The sequence below is a fragment of the Aquarana catesbeiana genome, linkage group LG07 (genome assembly GCF_042186555.1).
Source record: "Aquarana catesbeiana isolate 2022-GZ linkage group LG07, ASM4218655v1, whole genome shotgun sequence".
Lineage (NCBI taxonomy): Eukaryota > Metazoa > Chordata > Amphibia > Anura > Ranidae > Aquarana > Aquarana catesbeiana.
The window spans coordinates 111,911,437-111,935,271 of NC_133330.1; the positions used below are offsets into that span (position 1 = coordinate 111,911,437).

Consider the following 23,835-nt stretch of genomic DNA (forward strand, 5'->3'; position numbering starts at 1 on the left):
AAAAAAAAAAAAAAAAAAACAACCTAAGGGGCTAAAACCCACCTCTACTAGAGAACTTTAATTACAAGCTGGTAGAACTGGGAGCAAAGGAAAAAAATATCCAACATATTCAAACTGGCCTAATGAAACAAGAGGGTTGGGAGCCATGTCAGCTCATTCTAAAGATGTATGGGACACCATTAGCAGTACTAGCATTAGAGTTCAGTAAAAACCACCAAGAAATCAAACTGGGTAACAAGGGCATGCTCCCCTATAAGCCCAGGGAATATTTAAAATGATCCCTTGCAGGGGAGCTGCATCCACACTGCAAGAGTTGTTTAATCTAGAGGAGAGGAGAAATAATTAAATCACCTGACCCACCCCACTCCCCAGGCTAATGGTGCTCCTCCAAATTCTGGCTGTGGACTGTCCCTCAACATCATGTCCAGTGCAGAGCTGTGGACCTTGTATTAGTCTCGATGTAGTCGGGACCCTGGACAGCTGGAGCATGAGAAGATGCTCCAGGGATGTGTCTGTGAGGAGGGGGCAATGCATTTTCTTTTACTGGTCCCTTAGCATTTAACCCTTGCAGTACAGGCATAGTCCCACTGCAAGGAATAATTCTTTAGTTACCTGGAGTTGGCCTTTAAAAGTTCAAGTCCAGCCAAAGCCCAGCCAAAGCCCATTTGGCTGGGCTGCTCCTATGGATCACAGGAGTGCAATTCGTTTTGCACTCCTGTGACCCGTTTTCAGCAGAGAGAAGACTGAAGCCTGCTCTCTGCTGACATTATCCAGGCACCACATTATCCCGACAATGGGAGTCAAGATCTGCCAGGTGCCTTGACTGACAGCCCTCTCAGCGAGCCGCTGAGAGCCTGAGACTGCTGCTCCGCCCCCTCCATAGCCCTGTGCTCCAATGAGTGCAGAGGGAGATGAGCAGAGAGCTGTGACTGACAGTCTACCGCTCTCTGTTTACGGAGCTCTGAAATTAGAACGATCGGCAGGGTTCTATCACTCAGTGCAGAGGCACCAGGGGACAGATGCAGCATTGGACTGATGCTGCATCCACCTAGGTAAGTATAAATCTAAAAAAAAAAAAAAAAAAAACCCATACTTAACGGATTAAATCATAGCCTTTCCCTGCAAAACCTTGCAAAAAAGCTGGCATCCTCCAATACAGTTACATCAACCATGCAGAGCTTTGAAAAAGGTATACCCGGATGCTTCACTGAACAGGCACGATTACTAAAGTTGGCACATGTATCAAGAATTATGCGTGAAAGGGAGGTATTATCAAGAGGAACGCAAAAATGGAGAAAACATAGAAAAACATATATCGTATTCAACAAATTTTACCTTGTACGCCTCTTGATTGCCATGAAAAGGTATGGTGGACCTATTAAAAATAATAATACAGATGTAAAACAGTAGGAAATAAACTTTCATTCCAAATGTTAAAACCTGAGATAAACTCACTGAATAAACTGCAAGCCCTTTTCAATATCTTCTCTTCTTTTTTGCCTCTCCATAGAAACACCTGTGAGAAAATAAGCAAATGGAAGAGCGAGAAAGTTAAAACTTCGATTTACATGACAAGAAAAAAAGAAAGAAGAAAGAAGAAAGAAGAAAGAAGAAAGAAGAAAGAAGAAAGAAGAAAGAAGAAAGAAGAAAGAAGAAAGAAGAAAGAAGAAAGAAGAAAGAAGAAAGAAGAAGAAAGAAGAAGAAAGAAGAAGAAAGAACACAAAATTACTTTCTGCCAGGGATGGAGTTTCAAGGTGTTCGTAGCTTACAGATAAAACGTGAAGCACAAAAAAATTACGCTGTAGAGCTCACATGCACATTTCTGTGTTATTATTGATTCATCTGAGGATTCCTGCGTCTAAAATGGCAAGTGTGTCAGAAGAGCTGCAGCTGTTCAACCCATTACAATGCAACAATGGACTGCACCCAACCACGATCATTTGTCGCTAATAAGGATGAACTGAAGCGTGTTCGCAACCCGCACGTGCAGAGCTTGCCAGTAAGTCGGCACTGCACAGCGCTAATCACAGGCAGTGAGACATTTCTAGATCTCTGCAGCCGCGGATCGGGAAAATGTCTCACTGCCTGCTGTTCTGACTTCCTGGCGGGCTCTGCACGTGCGGGTTGCGAATACGCCTGAGCTTATCCTTAGTTGCTAACCACAGGTAATGGCTGGCTGTGTGAATAGTCATGGATAGCTGCTGCAACATCAGCATGTCTTTGCATTGTCTTGAGTGTCTGCAGCTATCTGTGACTGTTCACACAGCCAGGGATTACTACGGTTAGGGACAGATGATGGTGGCTGGGCACAGTCAGTCGGCATCCAGCCATGAGCTGTGGAGGGGGGCAGCCGGCTCAAGCTGTTAGCGGTTCACCAAGAGGCTGAGCTGGATGTTGTTCCAGGCACCTTGCAGATCCAGACTTTGTCGAGAGACGCGGTGCCTGGACTGACTTCTGTGACATCAGCAGAGAGCAGACTTCAGCCCACTATCTGCTGAAAACAGGTCACAGGAGTCCAAAAGAATTGCACTCCTGTGATCCATAGAAGTACAGCCAAACGCGCTTTTGGCTATACTTCCTTTAAAGTGGTGGTTAAGCCACTATGTTAGGTTTATACCATCCCCTATGTTAGATAAGAACATGTGTGCTAGTGCCTGTGCTAAAAAAAAAAAAAAAAGGGGAAGGACGATTTCTACCTGTTTTCACAATGCCTCCCAACACTCACCTGACTCGTTGGCTCTCTCCTTGTCTGGCCGCTACAGTGGGCAGGGCCGAGCTGACGTCAGCCAGGGAGGCGGAGGGGGAAAGGAGGAGAGAGCCAGGTAGTCACGTGACCGCTGGGAAAACAAGTAGAAATCTGTATTTTTTTTTTTTTTTTTGGAAAGTACAGACACTAGGACACACGTTCTTATCTAATAATGGGGATGGTATAAACCTAACATAGTTTTAGAGCAGAGGGAAGAGTAGCAGAGCAGTGCTGGTACCTGCTGACTGGCAGGGAGGGGGGAGAGAGAGGGAGACACAGGAGAGCTGCAGATAGCAGCAGATGACAGAGGCACGTAAACTGACCATTGTGTCAGGGCTCAGCAGCCATAGCCAGGTATTTCAGGTGATACAGAGGGCCAGATTACACAGCACATGCACTGTATAACATGCTTTAAAGCAGGGATATGCAATTAGAAGACCTCCAGCTGTTGCAGAACTACAAGTCCCATGAGGCATACCGACAGCCACAAGCATGATGGGACTTGTAGTTTTGCAATAGCTGGAAGTTCGCTAATTCCATATCCCTGCTTTAAAGGAACAGGATCCATTTTTTTTTTAGGGTAACAAACACTAACACTTGATAAATGTCACTCAAAAGTATTTTAAAATTCTGCAAGAGAGTTTTCCCCGCACCAGTGTAGATCCAAACCAGGTGTAAAGTGGATGATTCTCTCCAGGAGTAAAGAGCCCCAGGTGCTGGCTAATGCTGAATCATGCTGAGAGCAGATAAGAAAATCCGGACAGCCGCACTCCAGGAAAATATTATCCAAAGAAATTTATTGTAAAATCAGGATCATACCATATACAGGACACCGTGGCAAAATATAAAGGCAATCACTAACGCGTTTCGCACTTATGCTAAGTGCTTACTCATAGCTAACAATAATAAGAATGAGACCACATATATACTTTCCATCGTGAATCATGTGACTATGTAATCATGCTGGAATCCGGAACAGCTGAGGTCCGGCTATGAAGGGTGTAAACACCTGTCAATGAATGATAGATGATGGGATTAAAACATCCCTGTGGATACAAAGTATATAAGTGTAAGCAACGGAAAAAAGAAAAAAATATAAAATTAACATGAAGGAACAGTGAGATTGATGTTTAAAAAGTTGACAGAAAGTGAAATTGGGTAAAAAGGAAATGAAAAAGTGAGTAAAAGAGAAAAATTGGATCTCAAAAAACTAATAAAAATGTATGTGTATGTGCCCAAATGTGAGAAGAAAAACTGTGTTTATTAAACAGTTGATTGCGTGAAACAAAGAGTGAAATTCCCGTGTGAGCAAGAGATGTCACTCTAATGTGACTTCAATGCTAAATAAAATAAATATAGGACCGGGAGAAAAAAAAGAGTGAAGTATGGAGATAATTATCTGGATGTATAAACATGTTATAATATAGGAAGGGGAAAATACATAAAAGTTATACATAATGTGTCAAACAAAAAAATGTATATGTGTATATATAACACACACTATGACCAAAGTATGTGTGAATATACATAAAACAAACATATGTTTTAATTGTAAATAAATGAAGTCCATGGTCATATAAGGAAAAAAAGGGGGAAAACAGATATATGCCTCTTCTATTTTTTTTTTTTTTTTTAAAAGAACTGCGTGTTTATGTCAAAAATATATACTTTTGTATTCACATATAAGTCACTCGAATGCGTGGTCTCAAATTTCTATAATCTGTAGAAACGAAGCCCCTCTCCTGAAAGGAGAAAACAGATAGACAAACACATGTGTTGATGAAAGAAGTTAATTAAATGCACATAGTAAAAGTATTTTAAACCTGTTCTACTGTGCGTATATGAAGAAAAAGACGATAAAAAGAAAAAAGAGAACGGGGAAAGAAAGAAAAAGTAGGGAAAAGGAAAAAGACTTTCATCAAATTACATGTGTGAACATATTTCAGTATCATGAATAAAATCTTGAATACAATAAAGATAAAAAGCCATACTTTAGAGAAAACAACTCTATGTTCAACTGTATATACATAAGAACTCATCAACAGTTGAAAAGTAGAGCATTTAAATATAGATAGATATATATATACACATACACACATACACACACACATACCATGTTCATTAGGAAGTCTTATGCCCTGTACACACGGTCGGACATTGATCAGACATTCCGACAACAAAATCCATGGATTTTTTCCGACGGATGTTGCCTCAAACTTGTCTTGCATACACACGGTCACACAAAGTTGTCGGAAAATCCGATCGTTCTAAACGCGGTGACGTAAAATATGTACGTCGGGACTATAAACGGGGCAGTAGCCAATAGCTTTCGTCTCTTAATTTATTCTGAGCATGCGTGGCACTTTGTCCGTCAGGTTTGCGTACACACGATCGGAATTTCCGACAACAGATTTTGTCGGAAAATTTTATAGCCTGCTCTCAAACTTTGTGTGTCGGAGATTCCGATGGAAAATGTGTGATGGAGCCCACACACGGTCGGAATTTCCGACAACAAGGTCCACACATTTTCCGTCGGAAAATACGACCGTGTGTACAGGGCATTAGGGTCCCTATAGACATATAAATCATTTTCCCCCCCTACACAGTATGATAAGCCACCTTGTGAGAGTTCTTCTCTTTTCTTTCCAGGGAGCCTATTTTCAAATATGAGTAACATAATCAATAAATACATGTTTTATGGCATACCCATGGTTTACTATTTTGGCTTAGGACATATATATTTTTCTGTATAATTTTTTGCATATGCGTTTGTATAGCTTGAATTACCACAAACATATATCCAGCTTAGCATATACCTTTTACATAGATGTTTCTTTTATTATTTACAGAAAATTATGGTCCTAATAAGGACGGTCTTTGTGTGTGTGTGTGTGTGTGTGTGTGTGTGTGTGTGTGTGTGTGTGTGTGTTATATACACACACACACACACGGACCGTGTTCATTAAGACAATAGTCTCCTGTGTCAAAATATATATATATTATATATATATACACACACACACACACATACACACACACACACACGCATAAAGACCGTCCTTATTAGGACCATAATTTTCTGTAAATAGTAAAAGAAACATCTATGTAAAAGGTATATGCTAAGCTGGATATATGTTCGTGAAGTTTGTGGTAATTCAAGCTATACAAACGCATATGCAAAAAATTATACAGAAAAATATATATGTCCTAAGCCAAAATAGTAAACCATGGGTATGCCATAAAACATGTATTTATTGATTATGTTAATCATATTTGAAAATAGGCTCCCTGGAAAGAAAAAAGAGAAGAACTCTCACAAGGTGGCTTATACTGTGTAGGGGGGGGGGGGGGATGATTAATATGTCTATAGGGACCCTAAGACTTCCTAACGAACACGGTCCGTGTGCATGTACATATATATATACACACACATACACACACACACACACACATATCTTTTTGTGTATTTAAATGCTCTACTTTTCAACTGTTGATGAGTTCTTATGTATATACAGTTGAACATAGAGTTGTTTTCTCTAAAGTATGGCTTTTATCTTTATTGTATTCAAGATTTTATTCATGATACTGAAATATGTTCACACATGTAATTTGATGAAAGTCTTTTTCCTTTTCCCTCCTTTTTCTTTCCCCGTTCTCTTTTTTCTTTTATCGTCTTTTTCTTCATATACACACAGTAGAACAGGTTTAAAATACTTTTACTATGTGCATTTAATTAACTTCTTTCATCAACACATGTGTTTGTCTATCTGTTTTCTCCTTTCAGGAGAGGGGCTTCGTTTCTACAGATTATAGAAATTTGAGACCACGCATTCGAGTGACTTATATGTGAATACAAAAGTATATATTTTTGACATAAACACACAGTTCTTTTTAAAAAAAAATAGGAGGCATATATCTATATGTTTTCCCCCTTTTTTCCTTATATGACCATGGACTTCATTTATTTACAAAATCAAAACATATGTCTTATAGGGCATACACACGGTCGGACTTTGTTCGGACATTCCGACAACAAAATCCTAGGATTTTTTCCGACGGATGTTGGCTCAAACTTGTTTTGTCTACACACGGTTGCACAAAGTTGTCGGAAAATCCGATCGTTCTAAACGCGGTGACGTAAAACACGTACGTCGGGAATATAAATGGGGCAGTGGCCAATAGCTTTCATCTCTTTATTTATTCTGAGCATGCGTGGCACTTTGTCCGTCGGATTTGTGTACACATGATCGGAATTTCCGACAACGGATTTTGTTGTCGGAAAATGTTATCTCCTGCTCTCCAACTTTGTGTGTCGGAAAATCCGATGGAAAATGTCCGGTGGAGCCCACACACGGTCGAAGCAATAGTGTTTATCTATCTATCTATCTATCTATCTATCTATCTATCTACACACACACATATATATTTTTTTTGTTTGACACATTATGTATAACTTTTATGTATTTTCCCCTCCCTATATTATAACATTTTTATACATCCAGATAATTATCTCCATACTTCACTCTTTTTCTCCCGGTCCTATATTTATTTATTTTATATAGCATTGAAGTCACATTAGAGTGACATCTCTTGCTCACACTGGAATTTCACTCTTTGTTTCACGCAATCAACTGTCTAATATACACAATTTTTCTCCTCACATATGGGCACATACACACACATATACATTTTTATAAGTTTTTTGAGATCCAATTTTTCTCCTTTACTCACTTTTTCATTTCCTTTTTACCCAATTTCACTTTGTCAACTTTTTAAACATCAATCTCACTGTTCCTTCATGTTAATTTTATATTTTTTTCTTTTTTCCATTGCTTACATTTATATACTTTGTATCCACAGGGATGTTTAATCCCATCATCTATCATTCATTGACAGGTGTTTACACCCTTCATAGCCGGACCTCAGCTGTTCCGGATTCCAGCATGATTACATAGTCACATGATTCACAATAGAAAGTATATATGTTGTCTCATTCTTATTATTGTTAGCTATGAGTAAGCACTTAGCATAAGTGCGAAATGCGTTAGCTGACTGCCTGTATATTTTGCCACAGTGTTCTGTATATGGTATGATCCTGATTTTACAATAAATTTCTTTGGATAATATTTTCCTGGAGTGCGGCTGTCTGGATTTTCTTATATGCTCTCAGCATATTTTAAAATTCTGTTTGCTTTAACAATCAATTTTTGTATGTATGTGCTTAATGAAAGCCACATACAGTTAGAAATTAGTTAATTTCCATCCTGCTCCTCAATGTTTTTATCGCCATTGTCAAAAAAACAAATGCCAATTTGACCCCACAAATGATAAAATTGAAATTTCTGAAAAAAAAAAAAGGAAGAAGTTGAACTTCTATTAATGTAGGGTAAGCATAAAACTTTTGGCTGCCTGGTAAATTTTTATTTTTTATTGAAATGAACAATATATGCATAAATATAGCATCTATTGAACCAAAGGACGGTAGTCCTTTTCTTCATCTCATGATACGGTACTAACGTTAAACATTTAGTTGCAAAGCTGAATACTTAGCTGCCCTGTCTCAGAATATTAAAAAAAAAAAAAAAAAGTGAATCCATCTTTAAAATTGGTATGTAACAGGAATAGAACATTTCTCTTGAAATATTTTCCTGTACTGTACAAGCTATTAATTTATTGTTGGCCCACATTAAGAAAAATCCTGACCTTGCTAAGGTTATGACAATATTTTAAATGCTAATATTTAAAGCATCTCAAATCTTTTAACATAACGTCAGAAACAAATGTTGACATACATGCACCGAATTAAAAGAGCATAGTATCAGAAGAATGTTGATCTCAGGAACCAAAAAAAAACCCCACACAAAATCACCTTACAGAGACCACAGAATTTATCTCCACACTTGTAATACCGAATGATTTAAATGCTTGTAACACTATCTCACCTCCCCAAACTGGATCATATGTTGCATTTGGCAGCTTGGTAACTGGAAACTTAATTCTACCTTGGGTCCCATAATTTATGATAGGACTTGGGTTAGGAACTACTGTATCAAAGTGTTCTCTAGTTGGAAGCTTTACTAGACTATCGGTTTCATTTTGAACAGTTTGGTGGTTCTTATCACTCTTATTTATCATCTGCATCCCTTTTATAGGTGAAGAAACCTTTGCTGAGGGAAGTGAATCATTTGCAGGTAGGATGATTTTTATCACTGAAGGTATCAGCACATTCAGCCGCTTTTCTTCCTTTTCAAGTGGCAAAGCGTTTGTTTCTGGAGACAGTTCCTTTACAGCTGGCAATAACTTTGCAGCTGGCAGAACCTTAAATGGTGGCGGAAGATGCTGGCAAACTAAAGGCATTTTTGTTGCTGAAGAAGGCTTCCTCATAGATGGCAGGCCCTTTTCCAGCAAAGAAAGTTCCTTTGTAGTTGATGTAGCTTGTAATGGAGGTTGCTTTCCAACAAGTGGTGGCTCCCTCACTTGTAATGGTTCCATTGCACCTGGTAACATTTTGGCTTCCTTAGATGGTGCCATTGCCGATTGCAAACTTCCCTTTGGTGGTGACTCCTCTGCAGAACAAAATACCTTTTTTTCTAAAAGCTTTTTGACAGCAGGTGGTCCCTTGGTAAGAACAGCGGGGTCCTTTGAGAACATCTTATCTGTAGACACCTTTGGCCAGGGTGGGGGCTCCTTATTAACAGATGGCGGGTCCACTTCTGCAGTTGCCAGTCCTATATTACTGTCTTCTAATGGCATTATCATTATCCAATACCCCAATGGACAATCTTCACAGCGGATAAGGGTTTGGCAGGCTTCGCTGTCAATGTTCCCTTCAGCTTGTACAAGCAGGGATTGGTAAACACTGTCAGCAGATTTCACAGCATCAACAATTTCTACAAGGCCCCGATTCAATGTTCTAGCCATAATAGCACATATTACTCCATTAGGCATTTCTGCCGGAACACAGCTAACAAACACAGTTCTTTTCGGGTCAGCATTTTTTTGTAGACACCATTTATAGGCTCCATGTTCTACACCTCTCGAAAGCAGCTCACTCAATAAGCCAAATACTACTTGTTCTGCAGACGTACCCTCAGTCTTTGGACCACGAGAGCGCTTTTTCTTTCCAGACTTTTTAGAGGACATTTTAATAATATCATAAACCAAGATCCCAGGTTTGCTCTAAGACACCACAATTTAGAACGAGACAGATCCGTGATTACTTCTGATAGAGATCATAATGATGAGCAAAGTCTGTTCAGAAAACGAGGTGGAAGAAGAAGCGTCAGCAATCCTGTTTCTTTCAGGCCTATGATGTCACATCCATCCAAACAAATAACAAAGTTTTTTTCAGTATCACTTTTGATGGACTTGCAGCGAATTTTTACACGCTCTCAAGTCCGTTTCCAGGTTCAGTTCATTAGAGCACCGGCTTCCCCTAAGCCCGAACACGAAGAGAACTCTGCAGAACCCAGTACTAGCTGCTCAGAAAATAAATGGACAAAATCCACATCTTACAGCCCTTCCTACAGCGCTAGACCAACTACAAGCACACTTAACTACTAACGGAAACACCCCTCAGCACCTGTTGTAAAAATTTCTGCGACCCATACAGAATCTCGACCGCGTCACTTCCTGTGCGGCTCAGTCACTTCAACAGCTGACAGCGGGGCTTTACCGCGCATGCGGGAGCTAAGCGCGGGATGTAGGGCCGTGAAATCGCGCATGCGCGGTAAGGCCCCGCCGTCAGCTGTTTGAGTGACGGAGCCGCACAGGAAGTGACGTGACAAGAAATTTTTACAACACCGGAGCCATTCTGCTCAAACGCCAGGGGACAAACTTCCTTAACCACGCCTAGGTCACGAGCGCCATTTTCTTGAAGACTTTTCCTCCGCTTAGTATTGAATGTCGTTCTCCTTGCCTACAGCCAAGCAATGGAACATTGCCGAAGACAAAAACCTACAGCACATATCATTTTCATCTATGTTTCTAGTACTAAAACGATAGAACTAAAGCTAGTCATAGCTGACAGCACAGGAAATAAACTCAAACTCCGCCTTTGTTAACAGAACTATCTACCTAGCAACAGCCGATTAACCCCGAACAGTCCAATATCAGCGTATTTTAAATGCGAGCCTTTAATAATTAGTAATATACAGATCGCCCATTACACTGACATCATAAGTAAAGTCTACACAAACATCGCATGCTGTTCCAGTGTCATCTTCCATACACAGCTACGTTATTGTGTACGTGTATCTAAAATGCCTTCGGAAGCTTTCACAAGGCCAGTTTTCCCTGCTTGCTATTCTATTGCTATATGACGTGCCTTCAATGCGTTCCTCATTCCATCCTACACGCTGTCAATCAGCAAAACATGACAGCACGTGGGCAGCCCAGGACACTGAAACTTCTCTGCACACCGCTTCTAAACTTCTCAATCTGCAAACAGTCCCCAGTCTCTCCTTACCCTGCTGTGTCTTCCACTCTCCGTTCTATCTGCATTGATTTTTCCCCGACAGTCGCAGGACAGTCCCCTCGACTTTCGTTTCCAGTTTCCCCAGTGGCTCCGCCTAGATCACCCAACCCGGTGCCAGCCTCCGCAGAATAACTGCCTTTAACCGCTTCGCTGCCAGAGACAGTTTTATTTTGTTTTGTTTTTTTTTTGTTTTGTTTTTTGCTCATGTTTAACAACTTCAGCCCCCAGAAGGATTTACCCCCTTAATGACCAGGCCATTTTTTTGCGATACGGCACTGCGTCGCTTTAACTGGCAATTGCGCGGTCATACGACGCTGTACCCAAACAAAACTGAGGTCCTTTTTTTTCCCCCACAAATAGAACTTTCTTTTGGTGGCATTCGATCACCTCTGCGGTTTTTATTTTTTGCACTATAAACAAAAAAAGATAAAAAATTTGAAAAAAACAAACAATTTTTTTTACTTTTTGCTAGAATAAATATCCCCAAAAAAACAAATTTCTTCATCAGTTTAGGCTAATATGTATTCTACAAATTTTTGGTAAAAAAAAAAATCGCAATAAGTATATATTGATTGGTTTGTGCAAAAGTTATAACGTCTACAAAATAGGGGATATATTTATGGCATTTTTATTACAGGCTTTTTTTTTTTTTTTTTTACTAGTAATGGCGGAGGTCAGTGATTTTTAACGGGGCTGCGACATTGGGGCGGACAGATCGGACACTTTTGACACTTTTTTGGGACCAGTGACATTAGTACAGTGATCAGAGCTAAAAATAGTCACTGATCACTGTATAAATGGCATGGAAGGACTTAACACTAGGGGGAGATCAAGGGGTTTAGTGTTCCCTAGGGAGTAGGGATGATCCAAACACCCCCCGGTTCTGTTCGCACTAGTTCTCGCGAACTTTAGAACCCCAATAAAGTCTATGGGACTCGAACGTTCAAAATCAAAAGTGCTTATTTTAAAGGCTAATATGCAAGTTATTGTCCTAAAAAAGGTTTGGGGACCCGGGTCCTGCCCCGGAGACATGTATCAATGCAAAAAAAGTTTTAAAAACAGCCGTTTTTTCGGGAGCAGTGATTTTAATGATGCTTAAAGTGAAAAAAAAGTGAAATATTCCCGTGCTTAGAACAGTCCCTGCACAAAATGACATTTTTAAAAGAATAAAAGTCATTTAAAACTGCTTATGACTTTAATGTAATGTTGGGTCCCGGCAATATGGATGACAATCAGTGAGACAAACGGCATGGTTACCCCCCACCCCCCAGTCCATTACCAAGCCCTTAGGGTCTTGTATGGATAATAAGGGGAACCCCGCACCAAAATTTAAAAAAAGGAAAGGCGTGGGGCCCCCAGGCCCTATATACTCTGAACAGCAGTATACAGGCGGTGCAAACAAGACAGGGACTGTAGGTTTGTTGTTAAGTAGAATCTGTTTGTAATTTTGAACTGGTAGATTTTTAAAGTGTAGCTCCAGCCAAAAAATCTATTTTTTAGCTTTTTGGAAAACATAGGGAAGGGTTATCACCCCTGTAACATTTGTTTTGCTGTCTGTGCACCTCTTCAGAAGATTTCACCTCACTTTCTGTCCCAGTGACGAATGTTTTTTGAAAATTTGGGGTTTTTAGTGAAACAAGGATTGGTGATAAAGCATCAGTGAAGAGGAGACACGTTTTTCCCATATTAACTCTTCCAGGAGAGAATTTCCCTTCCTAGGGGTAGATTTCATCTCACTTCCTGTTGTCTTCTTCCGTTTGCAAGTAGGAGTCGTTTGTAAGTTGGATGTTTGAAAGTAGGGGCCTGCCCTATATACTCTGCAGAAATTGGGGCCTTAGGTGTTGGTGTTGCCACAACACTGTAAGCCCTCACAGTTACTCTTGGTGGGCGCAGGAACGGGCCCTGCTGTGAAATATTAGATCAAGAATTGTAATTACATGCTATTGTTGAACAGTGGTAGAAAAATTGGGCCTTCGGTGGTGGTGGTGGTGCCACAACACTGTAATCCTCACAGATACTCTTGGTGGGCGCCGGAAAGGGCCCTGCTGTGAAATATTATATCCAGAATTGTAATTACATGCACCTGCTGAACAGTGGTAGAAAAATTGGGCCTTTGGTGGTGGCGGTGCTGGTGCCACAACACTGTAAGCCCTCACAGTTACTCTTGGTGGGTGCAGGAATGGACCCTGCTGTGAAATATTAGATCAAGAATTTTAATTACATGTCCCTGTTGAACAGAGGCAGAAAAATTGGGCCTTAGGCACTGGTGCCACAACACTGCAACCCCTCACAGATGCTATAGTTGGAGCGCAGGAATGAGCCCTGCTGGAAAGTATTGCATCAAAAATTGTAATTATTCGCCCCTGTTAAACAGGGGCTGAAAAATTGGGCCTTGGGCACTGGTGCTGGTGCCACAACACTGCAACCCCTCACATATATTTTTGAGAGTTTGAGCCACAGAATTATTGGTGCATGATATATTTTATCACCATTTATTTCCTGTATGCGTATCACAAGCTCGACAGGTATATGTGTAGGAGATGCATGGGAAACATACACTCAGACATAGACCATTTATTGATCGTGTTTTTTAGTCAAGCCACAAACACATGGTTTAGTTTCCACTTTGTTTCATTTTATATATATTCTATATATACTTTCACGATGATAGATATATATATATACACATGCCCCCTTCACGTTTTATGTTGATCTCCACTTTATTTTTCATTTTCACCTTTTATATTTATGATACACATAAATGCACATATACATGCATTTATAAAATATATTTTTTTTTTCTTTCCTTGTGGAGTTCAGATTACTAAAAAAGCACCCACACACCATATATGCATACACTTTGTTTGCATTTCAAATCTGGCAGAGTTCACATAAAGTCATGAAATTTGAAAGTCATGCAAACACTGTCACAGATCCTCACATGTAAGACTTTAACGTTTACAAAACACAGTGGTTTTTCATAGTGTCTCCTCATAATAACCTTTACAATATTCTCATTTATATATAAAAAATTTTTTTGTAAACTGAGCAGACATATGATATCTTTCGCACTATGCCGTGGCTGCTGGGCCATATGGCTCATATATACCTGCATTCATTTATATAATGGTTTACATGTTTATACGTCTAAGCGCTAGTTTTAGCACCTATCTCAGTCCCGTGGAAAGAAAGGAAACTTTATATCTTCCTAACTTTCCTTCTTCAAAAGACTTTTAAAAGCAATATAAACTTTTTATTTATGGATATTTTTTGTATTGTCTATAGAAACATCTTGTCTTCACATTCACGTCTTCAATAAACACTCCACCATAAAACACACACCCAATTAACTCTATGTTAAGAGGCCATACAATCTAACGATCAGCTGTTTAGAGTTATACAATCAGTATGGGGTCATGTGTGAGACGTACAATGTGTATATAAGTGACTTTCATTGTTGTACAAACCAGCTATGAGTAAGCGCTCTATGGGAGCGTGAAACGCGTCAGCGGTTTTGCTGTATCACTTCAACAGAGCAATGTACGCATTTTATACCATGTCATTTTTTCAATAAAGAAGATTTTACCTTTATTATTCCAATCCGGAGTGCGGCAGTCCAGATTTTTCATTGCACCTATACCACTGCAACCCCTCACAGATACTATAGTTGGAGAGCAGGAATGAGCCCTGCTGCAAAGTATTGCATCAAAAATTGTAATTACACGCCCCTGTTAAACAGGGGCAGAAAAATTGGGCCTTGGCCACTGGTGGCGGTGCCCAAAACCAAAAATGTTCTTACAAGCTATCAGCATGAAAATTGAGGAGGAAGAGGATTGTGACTCAGCATAACAGGATAGTCACTCAGCATCAGCATAGGCAGTCTTGAAGGGATCTCACATTTAAAAAAAAATCAATTGGTTACATCAGCATCAGGTGCTTGGTAGCTGGTGATCCAAGACTGATTCATTTTTATGAAGGTCAGCCGATCGATCGATTCGGTGGACAGGCGCACCCTGTGATCGGTCACAAAGCCTCCAGCAGCACTGAATGTGCGTGCCAAAAGAACGCTGGATGCAGGACAGGCCAGTAGCTCAATTGCATACTGTACAAGCTCTGGCCAGTGATCCATCCTCAAGACCCAGTAACCCAGAGGATTTTCAGTGGGAAAGGTGTCCAAGCCTGATCTTGCCCCTAGGTAATCCTGCACCATGTGAATCAGACGCTGGCGATGGTTGCTGGAACTGATCAGACCTTGGGGCTGCGGACTAAAAAATTGTCTGAACGCAGCGGCGCACCTTCTCCACCGCTCCTTCTGTGACTGACCGAAGCCTCAGCAACACGTTGTCCAGGAGGACCAGGAAATTGTAACCTCCCAGGCTCTGGAAACGCGTTGCAAACAAACCTTTCTGCAAGGCCTCCCGAAGATGTTTCATCCTCTGCTCCCTCTGCGACGGCAAGATAAGGTCCGCAACCTTACCCTTGTAACGTGGATCAAGGAGGGTTGCCAGCCAGTAATCATCCCTCCCCTTGATACCACGAATACGAGGATCCTTCCGCAGGCTTTGCAGGATCAGGGAGGCCATGCAGCGTAGGTTTGCTGAGGCATTCGGTCCGGAGTCTTCTGGGTCACTAAGGACGACATGATCCGCAGCCACCTCCTCCCAGCAACGTACAAGTCCATGGGTTTCTTCGGACTGTAAATGATCCCTTGAAGACTGCTGCTGATGCTGAGTGCCAGGCTCCACCTCCATGCTGACACAATCCTCCTCCTCCTCAACCTCGTCCTCTTCCTGTGTGATAGGCGGGCACGCAGGAACACTGTCTGGATAAAGGGGGCCTTGAGAGGCAAGGAAGTCCTCCTCTTCCTCCCTCTGTTCTGCCTCAAGTGCCCTGTCTATTATTCCATCCAGCGTGTGCTCCAACAGGTGGACAAGAGGGACAGTGTCACTGATGCATGCACTGTCACTGCTCACCATCCTCGTGGCCTCCTCAAATGGTAACAGCACAGTGAATGCATCCCTGATCATAGCCCACTGGCGTTGGGAAAAAAAACAAGGTCCCCTGACCCTGTCCTGGTGCCATAGACGCATAGGTACTCATTGATGGCCCTCTGCTGCGTGTGCAGCCGCTACAGCATGGCCAGCGTTGAGTTCCACCTGGTGGGCATGTCACAGATTAGGCGGTTCTTGGGCAGGTTAAATTCCTTTTGGAGGTCAGCCAGATGAGCACTGGCAATATATGACCTGCGGAAATGCACACAGACTTTCTTGGCCTGCCTCAGGACATCCTGTAAGCTCGGGTACCTGCCCAAGAACCGCTGCACCACCAAGTTAAGGACGTGAACCAAACAGGGCACATGGGTCAGTTGTCCCTGTCGGAGGGCTGAAAGGAGGTTGGTGCCATTGTCGCAAACCACCATACCTGCCTTAAGCTGGCGTCAACCACCTCTGAACCTGCCCTTGCAGAGCTGACAGAATCTCTGCCCCAGTGTGGCTCCTGTCCCCCAAGCACACCTGCTCAAGCACCGCATGGCATCTTTTTGTCTGCGTGCTTGCGTAGCCCCTTGAACGCCTACAGAGCAACGCTCGTTCTGAGGACAAATCAGCACAGGAAGAGGCCATGGAGGAAGAAGAAGAGGAGGGGGTGGAGGATAGAGGTGTGGCAGAATCACCACTACTAGAATTTTGGAGGCGTGGTGGCGGAACAACCTCCAACACTACTGCACCCTGTCCTGCATCCTTCCCAGTTGCCAGAAGAGTCACCCAGTGCGCGGTGAAAGATAGGTAACGTCCCTGTCCATGCCTGCTGGACCATGAGTCAGCGGTAATATGCACCTTACCACTGACCGCCCTGTCCAGCGAGGCCAAGACATTGCCTTCCACATGCCATTAGAGAGCCGGAATCGCCTTCCGTGAGAAAAAGGGGCGTTTGGGAACCTGCCACTGAGGAACCGCACATTCCACAAACTCACGGAAGGGGGCAGAGTGTCAGAGGAATAACAGAAATCTGACCTGCCAGCGTCGGTGCTTTCCTGTGTGCCTGTGCAGTAGAGTGGCGCTACGGCGCACACAAGTGCGCGATACTGCAGGCCGGCGCACGTGGGTGCGCGATGCGGCGCAATTACGTGAGCACGTGCGCACAGCAGGAGTCCCTCTGGCGGGCCTATAAAAGACAGCCTGTGCATTGTCTCATTGCTGGTTTGCCTTCTCAGCTTCCTGTAACCTGTTCCTGAGCCTGTGTACCTGTGCCTACCTGTTGTGACCCGGATTGACCTGACCTCTCCTGAACCTCTCCAGCACCTGACCTTTGGTTTGTCTCACGGACTTCTCTACCTGCTTGATTCCTGTGTTTGACCCTTGGCCTCCTTCTGGACTCTGTCTCTGCCTGATCCCAGTGATTGATTATCAGCCTGCTCCACTACTGCCTGACTTCCCATGTTTGACCCCCGGCCTGTTTCCGGACTTTGTCTCTGTGTTTGACCCTCAGCCTCCTCACTGAACCGGCTCCAGTCTTCTTCTCCAGACTTCGCTGTTTGGGCTTCAGCCAAGCCAGTTCCAGTCCAGTGTCAAGTCTACCCTGCATGGATCTTCTCTCTGCCAGAAGACCTTCCTGCTACCTCTTCTACCTGCCGGTGACCCGTGCTTCTTCGTGCCCAATACCCGCTGTGCCACTTCCAGGGGTATCGTGCGCCCAGCTGCAAGGGGAGCCTCTCTCAGCACCTCGGCCTTGGTGAGTACCTGACAGTACAAACCAGCCATGATCGAGGCCGACTCTGCCTCTCCCCTCGAGGCACTTTGCCAGCAAGTTTCAGCCCTTACCCAAGCTGTTCAGAGACTTCAGGACGGATATTTCCAGATTGAAGGCCGCCTTCAGCACCTGACTACTTCTCCAGGCCTCTTAGATACCACGTCATCTGCCAGTGGAACATCTTCCCAGCAAGGTCAAACCAACCCTGTAGTAGTGATGACCTTTCCTGAACCCAGAGTTCCCACTCCGGAACGGTTTTCCGGGAACCGTAAGAAGTTTAGGGCGTTTAAAAATGCTTGCCAGTTGTACTTAGCCCTCCAACCCAGGACTTTTCATTCCAAGTCTGTTAAAGTGGGATTTGTCATCTCATTGCTGTCTGACAAACCACAATGTTGGGCCCACAATCTCCTCAACTCGGTGCAGGGCCGATCCTAGGGTCATAGACGCATGGGTGCAGAAATATTTCTGGCGCCCCCACGTGGGCGTGGTCATCTTACCAACTCCTCCCCTTTACAAATGTTTCTATGGCAACCACTCAAACACAGAAATGTTCCCCTAAGAACTTTTTGTTACCCTGGGATCCTCCCATGATCTTTTAACAATTAAGAAAATACAGGAAGAGTGGGACCTGGAGGGGAGTCTCTCTGATGCACACAGATAGGGCTTCTGTTAGAGAATCTGTTAGAAAGAGCCCCCAGACATAGTACAGGAGATGGTCAGAGACTGCAATCATAGTACAGGAGATGGTCAGGGACTGCAATCATAGTACAGGAGATGGTCAGACTGCAGACATAATACAGAAGATGGTCAGAGACTGCAGACATAGTACAGGAGATGGTCAGAGACTGCAGACATAATACAGGAGATGGTCAGAGACTGTAGACATAATACAGGAGATGGTCAGAGACTGCAGACATAATACAGAAGATGGTCAGAGACTGCAGACATAGTACAAGAGATGGTCAGAGACTGCAGACATAATACAGGAGATGGTCAGAGACTACAGACATGATACAGGAGATGATCAGAGACTGCAGACATGGTACAGGAGATGGTCAGAGACTGCAGACCCCCCAGGACAAACCACCCCCCCTACATTAGTACAGACCCCCCAGGACAAACCACCCCCCCACATTAGTACAGACCCCCCCGGACAAATCACCTCCCCCCTACATTAGTATAGACCCCTAGGACAAATCACCTCCCCTACATTAGTATAGACCACCCAGAAAAAACCACCCACCTCCTACATTAGTACAGACCCCCCAGGACAAATCACCTCCCCCCTACATTAGTACAGACCCCCCAGGACAAATCACCCCTCTACATTAGTATAGACCCCCCAGGACAAACCACCCCCCCACATTAGTACAGACCCCCCAGGACAAATCACCTCCCCCTACATTAGTTTAGACCCCCCAGGACAAATCACCCCCTCTACATTAGTACAGACCCCCCAGGACAAACCACTCCCCCCACATTAGTACAGACCCCCAGGACAAATTACCCCCCTACATTAGTTTAGACCCCCAAGGACAAATCACCCCCCTACATTAGTATAGACCCCCCAGGACAAACCACCCCCCCTACATTAGTACAGACCCCCCAGGACAAATCACCTCCCCCCTACATTAGTATAGACCCCCCAGGATAAACCACTCCTCCCACATTAGTACAGACCCCCCAGGACAAATCACCTCCCCCTACATTAGTTTAGACCCCCCAGGACAAACCACCACCCCTACATTAGTACAGACCCCCCCTCCATTAGGCTAATTAAAAACACCCGGGCGGCAGCTTGAGAGGAGAGGACGGTGTGCAGCCGCGCCGCCCGGGTGGAGAACAGAGCGTGTCAGGCTTGGGCAGCAGGCGGGAGTTACACACAGGAGGAGAAGTGGAACACGTCGGGCTCGGACCGCCCCCCCCCCCGTGACGTCACTGCGCGGCCGCGGCTGGTCTCTCTCTGCAAACAGAGACAACCGCTCCGGTTTCCGGCTGTTTCGCTCTCCTCCTCTGACAGGTGGAGGGAGGGGGGATGGGCACAGTGACGGCGGTGGCGGTGAGAGAGATGCCTACGGACAAGAGGAGGAGGGAGGGGAGCACTCTGGCACTTCAGCGCCCCCACCTCTGTGGCGCCTGGGTGCACTGCACCCCGTGCACCCCGGCCAGGATCAGCCCTGACTCGGTGGACACTTTCTTCGATTCAATGGGTCAGCTGTATGACGACCCGCAGCGCACTGCCACCGCTGAATCCATTTTGCACGCTCTGACCCAGGGGAAGAGACCCGTGGAAGACTACACCGTGGAATTCCGAAGATGGGCAGGTGACACCAGCTAGAATGAGGCCGCTCTCAAGTACCAGTATCGCCAGGGTCTCTGGGAAACTCTAAAGGATGAATTGGCTCGGGTGGATACTCCTGACTCCCTGGAAGATCTGATCCAACTAGCCACCAAACTCCGGGAGCAACGTTCTGAGAGTTTCCAGTTGTCCAGTTGTTGATGCTACCTCAGGTTCCTCCTGTTCCTGCTCCTTCCATGGAGCCCATGTAACTGGGTTTAATCCGGTCTCCGCTCACTCCCGATGAAAGACTTTGCCGGCGTCAGGCCAACCTTGTACTGTACTGTGGAGAAGCAGGCCACTTCTTACGCAATTGCCCCGTGTGACCTAGTAAGTCCAGTCCACAGTTTGCCATGAATTTTCAAGTTGTTGGTTCTAGCCAGTCTCACCTTATCCTCCCGGTCTTTTTTCAGGTGGCGGAAGAGGAGATTCAGCTACTGGCCATCATTGACTCAGGAGCCTGTAGTTGTTTCCTAGACACGTCCCTCGCTCAAAGTCTGCACGTCCCTCTCCAAGTCAAGAAACAATACCTGCAAATACACCTGGCAGATGGGTCCCTACCCTGCTCTGGGCCGGTCACCCAAGAAATCAAGCCCATTCTTATTTCCACTGACTCTGGACATAAATAATTTCTTCGTTTTGACATTATAAGCTCACCCATGTTTCCAATTATCCTAGGATTCCCATGGTTGCAGGCCCATGATCCTCAGATCAAGTAGAGCAAGAAAGAAATTCTCTTCTCCTCCGTGTACTGCTCTCAGCATTGCCTTTTGCCAAGCCATGACAAAACTGCCACCTGTTCAACTCTACAGCCTATGCCAGATAATCTCCAGCATGTCCCTACTGCCTATCATGAATTTCTGGACATCCTTGACAAGAAAAAGGCTGATAGTTTGCCACCCCATCGGCCTTATGATTGCTCTATTGAACTCCTACCTGGTTCTGAAATCCCTTTCGGCCACATCTTCCTTTTGTCTAAGACCGAATTAGAAGCTCTCCGTTCCTATATCAATGAGAACCTTGAAAAGTGGTTCATCCTCCCTCTTTGTCCCCAGCCGGAGCAGGAATCTTTTTCATCAAAAAGAAAGACGGATCTCTGAGACCTTGTGTGGACTATAGAGAGCTCAATAAAATGACTATTAAGAATAGATATTCACTCCCTCTCATTCCTGAACTTTTCCAACGTCCCGAACCGCTAAAATATTCACCAAACTAGATCCTCAGGGGGTCTATAATCTTATTCGAATACGTGACGCAGATGAGTGGAAGACAGCCTTCAGGTCCAGATTTGGGCACTTCGAGTATTTAGTGATGCCGTTCATGCTTTGCAACGCCCCGGCTATGTTTCAACACCTGGTCAACGACATCTTGCGTGAGTATCTGGACAACTTTGTGATCGTTTATCTTGATGATATCTTGATTTTTTACACTACAATAGAGCTACATCAAACTCATGTGAAGAAGGTGCTTTCGATCCTCAGAAAACATGGCCTATATCTAAAAGGGGAGAAATGTGAATTTGAGAAGGATACCATCCAGTTCCTCGGATTCATCATCTCTACAGTAGGGGTCGCAATGGACCCACAAAAGGTTAAAGCCATCCAGGAATGGCCAGCTCCTTCTGACAAAAAGGGGGTTCAGCGATTTGTTGGCTTCGCCAATTTTTATTGCAGGTTCATTAAAGGTTTTTCCTAAATCATCTCTCCCATCACTCAGCTCATCCGCCAGCAGGCTAGATTCCAATGGTCCCAGGAAGCCAGGAAGCTTTTGATGAATTAAAAAGACTTTTTATTCAGCCCCTTTTCTCCAACATCCCAATCCAGTTTTGCCCTATGTACTAGAAGTGGATGCCTCAGAGTCTGCAACAGGAGCTATCCTCTCCCAAAGAAGTGGCCAGAAAGCACTGCTTCACCCCGTAGCCTTTGCCTCTCATAAAACTCAGCCCCCCCCCCCGGGGAAAAATTACGACGGAGACCAAGAACTGTTAGCTATAAAATTCACCTTAGAAGAATGGAGATACTTGCTAGAGGGGGCTTCCCAACCCATCATGATCTTCACGGACCATCGAAACCTGGAGTACCTCCGAACAGTCAAGCACCTTAGACCCCGACAAGCCCGTTGGGGTTTATTCTTCTCAAGGTTCAACTTCCACATTTTTTATCGGCCTGGCTCCAAGAACGGGAAGGCGGATGCACTTTCCCGTATGTTTCCTGAAGTTTGCAAACCAACAGAACCTGGAACCATCCTATCCCCACACAACTTCCTTTGCCTCATTCAGCCTAGTCTTAAGTCAGCCATCAAACAGGCCTCCAGTCAATGCACCGGATCCAAAGTATCCTCTTTGGAAAGGAAAGATGGGTTGCTATGGGCCCAGGACAAGATATTCGTTCCTCCCTCAGTAAGACTCCAGATTATGCAGACTTTTCACGACCACAAACTAGCAGGGCACTTTGGAATACAAAAAAAGCTCTGAATTGATTCATCGCTCTTTTTGGTGGCCGGGCTGGAGAAAAGACTGCAAAAAATTTGTGCAATCCTGCATTTCTTGTCAACACAGTAAAGGGTCAAACACCAAGGCCTGGGGACTTCTAAGATCCTTACCCGTCCCTGAACGCCCCTGGAGAGAGGTCTCTATGGACTTCATTGTGGACCTACCCCCCTCTGAGAAGTTTACTACCATTCTAGTAGTGGTCAACAGTATCTCAAAGATGGCACACTTTCTGCCCATGATGGGCACTCCCTCTGCTTCAGCTACTGCAAATATCTTCAGAAAAGAGGTTGTGAGACTTCATGGCGTTCCTCTCAACATCGTGTCCTACAGAGGAATTCAGTTCACTTCAAAGTTTTGGAAGGATCTGTGTAGGTCTCTGGAAATCAAAACCTCTCTCTCGTCTGCTTATCACCCACAGAGTAATGGCCAGACAGAGAGGACTAATCAATCCTTAGAACAATACCTCCGTTGTTTCTGCTCCTGCTCCCAAGATGACTGGTCTACCCTTCTGCCCTGCGTGGAATTTGCCTACAACAATTCCATACACTCTGCCATCAACCAAACACCTTTCTGGGCATATTACGGGTTCCACCCTTCTTTTCTACCAGATTCCATCCCTGAAGTGTCAACTCCTGCAGTACAGGATTGGAAAAACTTTATCCAAACACATTTTTTACAGATTCAAGAAGCCTTGAAGAAAGCTCAAAATAGCTATGAAAAATACTACAATAGAGGGAGAAGGAGTAACCCGAGTTTTAAGGTTGGAGATAAAGTGTGGCTATCTGCTATCAATCTCAAACTTCCCTACCCATCACATAAATTAGGCCCAAAGTTCATTGGTCCTTTTGAGATTAAGAGAGCAGTAAATCCTGTGGCTTTCGAACGAACGCTACCCAGTTCATATAGGATACACCCAGTGTTCCACGCCTCTTTACTAAAGCCAGTAATCCCAAATCCTTTTTCGGGAAGAGAAGAACTACCTCCCCCCTCCAATTGAGATTGAAGGGGAAGAAGAATTTGAAGTTGAGGCTATATTA

The 23,835-nt window shown here is 43.9% G+C and overlaps 1 protein-coding gene across 4 annotated transcripts in view; it reads right to left on the bottom strand.

Moving 5' to 3' along the window:
• The window catches only part of ZC3H7B (zinc finger CCCH-type containing 7B), a 560,902-nt gene extending 549,284 nt beyond the window's left edge, over positions 1-11,618 (bottom strand). For 2 of the 4 annotated variants that reach the window (XM_073592636.1, XM_073592635.1), the window contains exons 1-3: positions 8,689-10,320; positions 1,456-1,516; positions 1,336-1,375 (exon numbers count right to left, since the gene is read on the bottom strand). In XM_073592636.1, the coding sequence (XP_073448737.1) occupies positions 1,336-1,375; positions 1,456-1,516; positions 8,689-9,889 (1,302 nt within the window). In that variant the 5' untranslated portion in view covers positions 9,890-10,320. The other 2 variants (XM_073592637.1, XM_073592638.1) reach the window with 2 other exon arrangements.
• Between the last annotated feature and the right edge of the window lie 12,217 nt (positions 11,619-23,835).